The sequence below is a fragment of the Penaeus chinensis genome, chromosome 40 (genome assembly GCF_019202785.1).
Source record: "Penaeus chinensis breed Huanghai No. 1 chromosome 40, ASM1920278v2, whole genome shotgun sequence".
In the NCBI taxonomy this organism is placed as follows: domain Eukaryota; kingdom Metazoa; phylum Arthropoda; class Malacostraca; order Decapoda; family Penaeidae; genus Penaeus; species Penaeus chinensis.
In genome coordinates this window covers 10572448-10584545 of record NC_061858.1, presented here as the reverse complement: position 1 = coordinate 10584545, position 12098 = coordinate 10572448, and the positions used below count along the sequence as shown (strand labels likewise).

General features: G+C 36.3%; 1 protein-coding gene across 1 annotated transcript in view; it reads left to right on the top strand.

The window, feature by feature from the left end:
- Positions 1 to 11291, top strand: part of LOC125046988 — an 18748-nt gene extending 7457 nt beyond the window's left edge. The window contains exons 2-6 of the mRNA XM_047644995.1: positions 396 to 492; positions 3677 to 3845; positions 6082 to 6243; positions 6374 to 6573; positions 6811 to 11291. Coding sequence (XP_047500951.1) covers positions 396 to 492; positions 3677 to 3845; positions 6082 to 6243; positions 6374 to 6573; positions 6811 to 7191 — 1009 coding nt within the window. The 3' untranslated portion in view covers positions 7192 to 11291. The remainder of the gene's footprint in view (positions 1 to 395; positions 493 to 3676; positions 3846 to 6081; positions 6244 to 6373; positions 6574 to 6810) is intronic.
- The last annotated feature ends 807 nt before the right edge of the window (positions 11292 to 12098 follow it).

Below are 12098 nucleotides of genomic sequence, written 5' to 3'. Positions count from 1 at the left end.
TGTATATATGTATATGCATATATATATATGTATGATTGTGTATATATGTATATGCATATATATATATGTATGATTGTGTATATATGTATATGCATATATATATATATATGTATGATTGTGTATATATGTATATGCATATATATATATATGTATGATTGTGTATATATGTATATGCATATATATATATGTATGTGTGTGTAGGTTCATCCTTACAGGATGTAAAGAATGTGTGCACCTTGGTTATTTCATAGGGTGTCCTTTCAAGATAGTCAACATTTGTTCTAATTTAAAGATGTGAGTTGACATCTGTGATTGTTATAAATGGAAGCTTGCCCAAAATATTCTCTTATTTTCTTTATTTTACTTGTATTTATTTATTTATTTGTTTTTTCCAGGTATCAGACAGAACTACCCAAAAGGATAAAATCCAGAGGAAAAGACGCTCATCTAACCCATGAAGAACTCTGCCTTTGCATGAAATGGAAACTCTCAGTAAGTTTCATGGTTTGTTTTTTAAATTTTGGTGCATTATTTTTATTTATTTAAATCTTGAGGCATATGTGAGTGTTTAACTTCTTGACTTTGCATTGATCATGAGCTCACATCTCTAATTTAAGAGAACATTGGGAAAGGATACCCGTTATGAGTGAAATTAGAATGATTAACTTTTCTTCTTAGTGTTGTTTATAGACTGAAGTAGTCATTTGGTTTAACCCATTGGATCCGGATTCTTCACTGCCATCACATGCCCCAAAATACGGGCATTAGACTTTCTAGATCAGCTACTCTGATGGGTGTTGACTTATAGGCCGGGTGACAAAACTATACCCTTCCCTATTTTCTCTTTCTGCATAAACATTATTATCTTTTTTGCCATTTTCCATTGTCCATATGTCATTTGATGATATGCTCTATCCAGATTGTAAAAGAATGTTTTCCTTTCACACACTTTATCATCAGTCCATAACTCAGTGCAAGAATAATAGCAATAATTGTAATTTGTGTCATTTTTAAGTGTCTTTTGTGATATTCAGTTATCTGTAATACAACCTGTGCCACTGGTCTGGTCTTGCAGGAAAAGAATCTTGGTCATGGAGATGTCCTCCATGAGGCCAGTGCTCTTCCAGTCATGGGTTTTAGACAATACATTCCATACTCTTTTAGTAATGGAAATAATGCATAAGCCTTTCCTAAACACCAGATGAGTGTATTTCCCTCCAAGAGTTTTCTTTGTGAGTTGTTCCTGTCACCCCATCCTTTAGCCAAAATGTTCATGACATCAAATTAGTCTCACCTCAGTCCACAGCCAAATGTTCCCATGATCCCATGATGGGTTGTTCACATCATCCAACCCTCGAGCCAAAGTTTTTCATGTGATGGTCATGTCATCCAGATCGTAGAGGTTAACTCTGGTTTTATTTTATTAACCTAGTAACTGAGGTATTAAAAACTGGCTAAACATCAGTAATTGAGGAGTTGTTGGTGTGCATTGGCAGTTTCCCCCATTTGCACCTGGCTTGCTTGGTATTTCAAGCACATTAGGCATCTAATAGTTGGTAGCTGTATTTTATACAAAAGTTTGGTTAGTGACACCAAAAAGATAACAGAATAGGGTATGTCATGATGGGGTGCCATCTGCAACTCGGTCTACCAAACCAATTGCATGATTTCAGGCCTTGCTCACACACACACAGGATTAATATTCATTGCATACAGAAGACTCGAGTGCTCAGTCACCAAAGAGTCTTGTACATTATTTAATTTATCCCCATTCCTTATATTTTCTGTAAGGAAAGTTGTTTAGCTGCTGCTAAAAAAGTCACAATGACAATGATGATGCTAGTAATAATAATGATGATGCTAGTAATAGTAATGATGCTAGTAATAATAATGATGATGCTAGTACTAATAATAATGATGATGCTAATACTACTAATAATGATGCTAGTACTAATAATGATGATGCTAGTACTAACAATAATGATGATGCTAGTACTACTACTAATAATAATGATGCTAGTACTACTACTAATAATGATGATGCTAGTACTACTACTAATAATGATGATGCTAGTACTACTAATAATGATGATGCTAGTACTACTAATAATGATGATGATGCTAGTACTACTAATAATAATGATGATGCTAGTACTACTACTAATAATGATGCTAGTACTACTACTAATAATGATGCTAGTACTACTACTAATAATGATGTTAGTACTAATGATAATGACAATGCTAGTAATAATGATGATGATGCTAGTAATAATGATGATGCTAGTAATAATGATGATGATGCTAGTAATAATGATGATGCTAGTAATAATGATGATGCTAGTAATAATGATGATGATGCTAGTAATAATGATGATGCTAGTAATAATGATGATGATGCTAGTAATAATGATGATGCTAGTAATAATAATGATGATGCTAGTAATAATAATGATGATGCTAGTTATAATAATGATGATGCTAGTAATAATAATGATGATGCTAGTAATAATAATGATGATGCTAGTAATAATAATGATGATGCTAGTAATAATAATGATGATGCTAGTAATAATAATGATGATGCTAGTAATAATAATGATGATGCTAGTAATAATAATGATGATGCTAGTAATAATAATGATGATGCTAGTAATAATAATGATGATGCTAGTAATAATAATGATGATGCTAGTAATAATAATGATGATGCTAGTAATAATAATGATGATGCTAGTAATAATAATGATGATGCTAGTAATAATAATGATGCCAGTAATAATAATGATGATGCCAGTAATAATAATGATGATGCCAGTAATAGTAATGCTAGATGATGATGAGGATGAGGATGCTAGTAATAATGATGATGATGATGAGGATGCTAGTAATGATGATGATGGTGATGAGGATGCTAGTAATAAAGATGAGGATGCTAGTAATAAAGATGAGGATGCTAGTAATAATGATAAGGATGATGAGGATGCTAGTAATAATGATGAGGATGCTAGTAATAATGATGAGGATGATGAGGATGCTAGTAATAATGATGAGGATGATGAGGATGCTAGTAATAATGATGATGATGAGGATGCTAGTAATAAGAATGATGATGAGGATGCTAGTAATAAGAATGATGATGCTAGTAATAATCATGCAAATTACAATGATAATGAGAAAGATAAGGATGATGATGTTATTTATAGTAGTAATTGAAAAAGGAAAAATGTTTCCCCAATTATCAGGAATTGGGGTAGACAGGTGATATCAGGTAGGCCTAGTTATTGACTCAATGAGGACAGTGCTTGCAAAGCCATCTACATGTAAAACAAATTGGAGAGATAGAATCTTGTAGATGTACCTGGTGCCGTTGGGCTAAATGAGGGTGCATAAGCAAAAAAAAAAAAAAAAAAAAAAAAGAGGAAAAGAGAAAAATTGAAAGTTTTCATTTTGATTTAAGAGGTTCTCATGCAGTTTGATTGCTTGTTTAACTGGCTAATAAGGATGATTGCAAATTCTCCTTAATTTCTCATTATTTCAGAACAGGTGATCTGTAAGATTGCCTCTTGAACAGATTGATAAATATTAGTAATTTTTAAAGATTTGTAATACATTATAGTCCATGTCTGATGACCTATGGGTTGCAAATTTACTAATCATACATTTAATATTTCAGCGTGGGAAATTCTCTCCCAGACTAAAGGATCTTATTCAGATGAACACTCCACGTCTGTGTATGACAGAAACAAAGAAAGCTTTCAGGGCTTTATTAAAGAAAGAGGACTTGCCTTCTGCCATCCAGGCTCTCTGTAACTTGAAGGGTGTTGGACCAGCCATGGCATCAAGTAAGGAAGAATTTTTTTATTTACCATTATATGTTACTATACTTGCCAATTATTATAAACTTCAGTGCACATATTATTTTTTCCTTTTTCTTCCACATTTTTTTTTTTCCATTCCATTACAGGAAGTGGCATTTTTCCTTTATGCTTACAGGTTAACAGAAATGGTTTATATATGCAAGAAAATTTTCATACCTATTGTTCTCAGGTTTGGAGAGTATTTTTTTTTTTTTTTTTCTTTAATGAAAATTTGAGAAGGTAATATGCACTGAAGTTGATTTTGCTATTTTTAAAATAGATATGCAAGATGAATGATTAGATTCAAATTATGATTACTGATAGTGATTCATGTCACTAGAGAAGGCATACATTAGCCTCGCAGCATGTGGAAGGTATAGTCCCCTTCACTTCAAAGTTCAACTCTTAAAATTACCAGAGTCTACGACTATTGTGTCTGATGGCTGCATGCTTCCAGAAAATGTAGACTTGGACTTCATAAATAGAATTTATACCAAATTTGATTCCAAATTTGTGCCAAACACAACTGTTGGAATTATATTTGTGTTACACATTCTCCATGAGTGCTAACATGCCACGCTATTGCGGGAAAATGTAACAAAGTAAAATGCAATCAACAGCATTCTCAAATAGAAATAAAGTAATCTTGTTTTATAAAAAAAAAAAAAAAATACATTTATATAATAATTTCTGTAGAAAAGCATACTATAGTGGGTTATGAAATATCTATTTATTATGATATTTAACACATTACTGCCGGGTGAAGCAAATAAATAATTCTTCACTCAAGATTAATTGCCACAAGCCGACTTTTAGCGCGCGAGTTCGCTACATGAAGCCAAATGCCCCATTCAAAGTGCTTCGGTGCATCGCCTCAGCGTGCAGGTGTACTCTGCATACAAAACGGTTTGTCATGATGCCGCTAGGCGTGGCCTGGCAGAGTTGGGTGAAGGACATGTTGTATTCCATTTTACATGAAGAATACTCGTTAGTAAGATGTGCATATATTACAGGTTTTAGTGATATAGAAAATAATCTAAGGGAGCAGTTTGCCTGTATTTGTAAATTGGCTAAAAATTACTGATTAGCATGTATGTTTTGTATAATTTTGTCATACCTGAGTTCCAAGTAAGTAGTACCAATATATATTCAAATGTATTGTTTTCTCTCTTTCAAAATTTCACATCTCTGTCATTTTTGCATATTTTGTTTCACCATTTATGCATGAAATACTTTAAACTGTCCTAACAATTTTTTTTTTTTTTATTGGGGGGGAGGGGGATGAAAATCCTGTGAATTAGAGTCCATTTTTAATTAAATTTAGAAGTTTAGAGTCTTCTTGTGTTGTACAGACAAAGTATGACCTATGTCAACAATTGTGTTAACTCAAATTTTTATTCCCAAGTTTTCATGGCAGTGAAATCATAAATGAGGGGTTGCATTTTATGTTAATACATACTTTGAGAAAACATTGATTAGATTTTTTCCCATTTTCATGTCATAGCATATTCTAATTGTTATAATACAACAAACCTCTCATATGATTCTTAATTGTTCAGTAATTACACACAAATAAGGATCAGGCACTTGGTCCCCCTATGAGCTTAACCCTACAATGACAGTACCAGAAATCTGTCACTCGTTCCGGTGACTTCTGGCAACCGTTAGCCTTTTGGCTGGGGAGTCCATGACGTATTGGAGAACGTCCTGCTTGTACTCGCTTTAACAAGTCATGACACCTCTAGTAGTACATGTCCTGATAAGTTAGTTTTTCATGAAGCTTTAGGCAAGCCTGGCTGTAAGAGGCTAAATATCTTTGGTGTAGCCTTTCCTCTTCTCCTGATATATCCTACTCATCACCCCTTTCTTTTTTTGTCTTTTTCTTTTTTTCTTTACACTGTACCCATATGCAGATTTATGTAATGTCCTTGGTAACTAAGCACTTGTGAGCCAGCTATGTGTATGTACAATAACTGAACTTGTATTACACAGGGCATGGCATGTATTCTTGTTGTTTGTGCCAGTTGGGTTAAACTTTGACAATTGGAATGATTACACTTAGTGTGGCCAGGGGGATTCCTTAATTTCATTATTTGTCACATATTTTCATAATATACCATGGCAAACTCTCCCCCAGCTACATTCTTCACAAATTATTGGGATTGCAAAAGTGTTAAGTGTTAAAAAGCAGTTTATTTTATTCCTCCTCCTCTTATTTCAGCAATCTTAACAGCAGGAAGCCCAGAACTCTGTGGCTTTATGGCTGATGAGTGTCTTCTTGCCATCCCCGAAATTGAAGGTATTGATTACACAACAAAAGAACTTCTGAACTTTGTGGAACAACTTAAAGTAGCAGCTAATAGGTTAAATAAGGAAGACAATGGTAAGCAATCATTAGTGCAAAGTTTGTTTATGATGGTTAATGATTTTTAAGTATGGCTTAATTATTTTTCTTACAATATAAAATGGGATGGAAGAAGGTAATGTGAATTAATAAATTGTATCCTCCACAGGCTCAGTGACATGGAACCCTCACAAAGTTGAGATGGCTCTCTGGGCTCACTTTGTTGTAGGAGAATTGAAGAAGGAGCTTTTAGATGGAATGCCAGGTGGTCTTGCAGCCCCTGCTCCTGCTGCCCCTACTGCCACATCACAACAAACAACAGAAAATGGGGAATCGCAGACAGAACAGCAGCCACAGAAAGAGAAAAATGTAAATTAATATTATTTTTATTGCTTTTTTGTTTAAGGGTTAACTTGTATATAGGCTTTTGCATAAGTTAAAATATGTATATACAGGAGTGTGTTTGAGGGCAAGTGTTATATGTTTGTGTTTCCCTATAGCATACAAATTTGATTTCTAAAAATACTATAGAATTGCAATAGTTGTTATACCAAGAGTATATTGATATTTGACTACAATTTTTTTTTTTTTTCTTTTTTTCCTCAGGGAGGCCCTGTGCCAGAGGAGAGCAATGACTCCATGGATTCAGCTTTTGCCAACAAAGAGAACCTCACAGCCAACACTAATGGAACATCAGATGCAGAGAATAGCAGAGCTTCATTGATTTCCAATTGTGAAGATACCAATGATTCAGTGGCCCTTTCAGAAGCACCAAGTGAGCCAGTATCAGAAGCTCCAAGTGAAGCAGTCTCCGAAGCACAAAGTGAGAGTGCATCAGATACCACAGAAACCCCCTGCCAGACTCCTCAGCCAGCCACAGAACCATTGCCGCCTGCAGTGGAGGCCAAACCCACTAGCTCAGTACCCAGCAGCCCTCCAGACAACACTGGTGAACCAGCACACAAGAAGGTCAAATTGGATGACTAGTATGTGGAGTGAGGTGGTGTGTGTACTTTACTACCACCTATATTGTGAAGAGTGGTGGATTGTGTACTGTGCGACCACCTGCATTATTACCCTCCTCTCTCCCACTGCTCTCTAACCCCCCCGTCTTGTAGCACCTGTGACAGGTAGTGGTTGGGGAGGGGGGAAGGAAGGAGGGAGAGAGGATATGTAACACTGTTGTGACAGAAATGGTCAACTGGTAGCAGTCCCTCACTGCCCCACCAAGTCTTATACACTCACCCTCGTGCACTCTTGTGTAACGTACATTCCAAGAGGCTTTTATCATGGAGAGAAGTATTTTGTACACATATTTTCCAGTTTGCAGCTCAATTTAGCCGTGGTCATGTTTGCATGGTTGTGTGTGGGCCCAAACCAGTTGATTTTGGGCTTATACACACCAAATCTAGGGCTCTTTTTTTTTTTTCTTTTTTTTAACAGTTTGCATAGAATTTTATATATATATATATGTATTTTAGCCCATTTTACCATTTTAAGGAGTTGTGCAAGGCTGGCTGGATTTTTAATGTTGCCACCTGCACTTTGTGATCTCCATACAGAAGCCCTGTCACAGTATCAAGTCCACCAGTGCAGTTCTTTGATTCCCATACACCAGACCTCAGTCACAATAATCTCTTGAAATCTTGAAAGGAACTGGCAAAGTGTCCTATTGATGGCCACATATTTGGTGTAAGAGAGAAAGAGAGAGAGAAAGAGAGCGAGAGAGAGAGAGAAGTGAGAGAGATAGATTTGAGTTAACTTAAGTCACAACAGTGTTACATGTGCTCGTCCAGGACCCGACTGGAAAGTTCGTACCCGTGCAGACAGATATTGTAACGGCAGCCGACCCCCAGTTAAAGCATAGTGCGGAACCCTCTTTGGAATCTCCCAACTCTATTAAATATAACAGTGCAGGATCATACATACTTTTTCCATATATACTAAGATGCATGATATTTTTTGTAATTGGAATATATTTCACTTGTTTCTAAATTACATCTAGGTGAGTTCAGTAGTAACTTTTTAATGTTGAGGTCTTTTGAAATATATTAAAGAAAAATATTGAAATTATGCAAGTTGTAAGGTCTCTTACACCTTTCGGCCTTGATCCTCAGAAAATGCAGAAAAGGAGAGAAAGAGTTGATAAATAAGAAAGATGAAAATATACTGTGGTGGATCTTAGTGGTCTGTTCCATGTGTTTGTTAAGAAAAGGCAAAAAAAAAAAAAACTACAATTCAGTAATGGTTGGGAGTGTCCAATGAATATGGGCACCCATATACTGGCAGTGTTTACTTGCAAATGCAGTTAGTGCATATGCAAGTGAACCCCATGTAATGAGCACCCTCGTTAACTATTTTGTACATCATCTAAGAGGAGTTAGTACCTAATGAAGTGGATCTTGAGATTATATAAGCACTTGAGGAAATGGTCCATTAATGGGTGTAAATTATTCACTGCGGCAAGACTGAATGGGGACGCTCTGTTCTTGCGATTGTCTCACTGGCAGATGAATACCTCAGTATTTATTCTAATTCCTTTCCCTTGACTTTTACCCTCCACATGGATGCAGAGCTTTCACCAAGACCCTTGTGAAACCAATGTATGTCAGTGCTAATGAAGCGGATGAAAGGACAAATGGCTTACATGTGCAAAATTTCTCCACTCCATACATCATTACTCACACACACACACACACACACACACACACACACACACACACACACACACACACACACACACACACACACACACACACACACACACACACACACACAAAAAAAAAAAACACCTGTGAGACATGCAGATTTTCTCTTTGCAGTTGTCTCTTGTTCTTTATTTTTGGTTTGCATTCTCTCCCACTTTTTATTAAATCAAGGATCTAAAAACATATGTTTTTGTTTTCATGTATCTATGAGCATGCTATATATGAATGTATATATATGTATACATGTATATTATTGTGTATATATGTATATTTATTTATGTATACATGTGTATATAGTCATGCATGCCCACAATTACACAACATGGACATACATGTATGTAGGTCAATCATTTCCATACCCAGAGGATGTGTTAGCAACACACATCTCCATCCACCACCTACATCTTGAGTGCTCACGCTGCCTCCTCCACTATTTATTTATTTTGTTTATGATGATTTTGGTAGATGTTTACCGCTACCCAGTTTTCTTCATGTGGAATTGGAAAGGAACATAATGCCAAGTGTATGGATATACACCTTTAAACTTTGGAAGTTCATAGTTTACCCATGACCCCTCAAGTTGCTGGTTGTCCATTGAAGGTTAACTAAAGTCTCAATTTCCACAGTTTTCTGTGGATCTTAAAGATGGACTGTTAGCTTTCACCCAAGGAGCAAGGGATGGGTATCTCTATCCCCAAGCAAATATTTGTTAATAAGTAGGTGTTAGATCTCCATAGCCTTCTTGATAAGAAATGTGGTCACTGGGAAACAAGAAATTTTTGGCAAGTTCAGTTGTGCAGTGCAAGAGGGAGGAGGTAACAAAATGGGCTTGAGGGAGAAGATGAAAAGGAAGGACCACATAGGCAGGTGGTGGTGCTGGACATTTGCAGTCACATAAATATGATTGAAGGTTACAGAATCAATATTGGATAACAGGCACTAAAAGGATAAACTTAGAACCAAAGGAATACTGGTAGTATTGGAAGCTGCTTATCTGAGTTAGAAAAGGCAAAGGTGAAGTGTTAATTGATTTTACTTGTAAGAAGAGGAAGATTTTGAGCTACTTCCCCACCCCCAGTCAAAAGCTCATTACACTGACCAGATTAAGTAAATTTCCAGTCGACAAAACCTGGAAGATGGGGTTCTTTTTTAATGTAGTCTTAGTCCTTACTTAGTCCTTATGTAACCAAAAGTAGTGGTCTTGGGTCAGATTTTTTTCCTTTCATCATATTTTGTAGCAGGAGGTGCCATGTGCACATCACCCCATCCTCAACCACTCCCATGAGTTGCCACGGAACTGCCAGGAGGGTCCACCCAGTGTCACTCCCCAATACATTCTTTCCACGTGTTAATATTAGTATTTCTTGATTCCTTTGTATTTGTAGTGGCCATGGTGCTAGTGTGGGCTGCAGCAGAAAATGTTATTCTCTGTGGCACCACACTAGTATGCATCTCAAGTTAGAGCATCATCTAGTGTGTGTGAGACAGTCGGTGTAATGTCATGGCAGCAGCAGCAATGTCTGGCATGCTGTCTAATTAGCAGGAAGATTAATTGAGCTTAATGTTGGCCTTTCATACCTTCATAATTGTAATTCTGTTCATAGGATTTTGTGTTAGGGGACTGATAGGGGAATCCTTCCTGTTTTATATTTCTAGCATTATGAATTTCTTAAAGCGCCTTTTTGATTTATAATGGGTTAAAGGCTGTAGTCTTAGTGGAAGGCTAAATATTGGTTGTAGAATGGTGGTGCAGGTATATCAACCTGCCTTTAGATCTTAATCTGCCCTGTATGTTTATTATTGGGTTATATCAGGCTTATTTAATCAAAGTGAATTCAGGATGGTAATTAATAGTATTTTAGTTTAAATCTTTTTTTGTGGCAGGGACTCCTGGGTTCCGTGGCTCTGTTGCCCGCCGCTGCCTCCCCACAACATCCTGCCTTGTATAGACCCATGAAAAATGCTTATTTTTCTATGTAAAAAAAACAAAAAACAAAATCGAGGACGGTAGCAAACGGCCGTTGTCGTGATATAACCCGAGCTCTGCTCCCCACCTTCCTCCCCCAGCATGGGAGACCCATCATGATCACTGCGGGTGCGTGAAGCTCATCATCATCATCGGCGTCATCATATAGGTAGTTTTAGGTGTCATTATTATTTAATCAGTAGACTTGCACACAAATACCTGAACTCAAGGATCAGGGGTGACTGGGTCTGCCACCCATGTCTTATTTCAACCAATTATTAATGAACAATGAAAAACTGGAGTGAATACTACCACAGATATGGCCTTACACAACAGGAAGATTTGGTGTTTTAGTATATTCTATTTCAGTTTTAATGTGATAGAATTAGTTCAAATAAAGGATTCACACCAGGTGTTTTACTTTTCTTATCCTTTTAGCTATTAGTCAGAATTGTGAGTTGTGTGTTAAAATGATCATGCATGTGACCTTTTTAAAGTATTCAAATTTTAAAATGCATGAAGACATGAAAAGCCACGTGGAAAAAATCTGAACCCAATTCTAGTAAACGAAACAAAAAATTCTGTAATTGTATTATTTATTTTCCACCATTTGCCAAAAAGATACTGAGAAATAACACAAGTATTCAGTCCAGTTTTTGCAATCCTAAAGGAATTAAGGTACAAGATTTGACACTCATTTTGAACTATTCATGGCTCCTGAAACTACCAACTAAGAAGATTGAGTAAAGTTAAAGAATCAACTGTAGCTACTACAGATCACTGAGGTACAAAAAATGCTGGGCGGAGGTGGAGGTAAAAAGGTAGTAATTTGTTAAAGAAGAAATAAAAAATGAAAAGTAGCAGAATGTCCAATTAATTTTAATGGTTAAAAGGTGTCTGATACGAATGTTCAAATTTTCTTTTAGAAAACAATTTTTCATATGGCAATGTTGATATATGTTATATTATTATTCATAATGTGAATTTAAACATGAACTCGTAATTAAGATACACGCAAGCACAGGTGAACAGACCAGCAAAACTAACTCGCTCGCACATGGATGCACGCGCGTGCTCTCTGTCTCTCTCTCTGTCTCTCTCTCTGTCTCTGTCTCTCTCTCTCTCTCTCTCGCTGTCTCTCTCTGTCTCTCTCTCGCTGTCTCTCTCTCTCTCTCTCTCGCTGTCTCTCTCTCTCTCTCTCTCGCTGTCTCTCTCTCTCT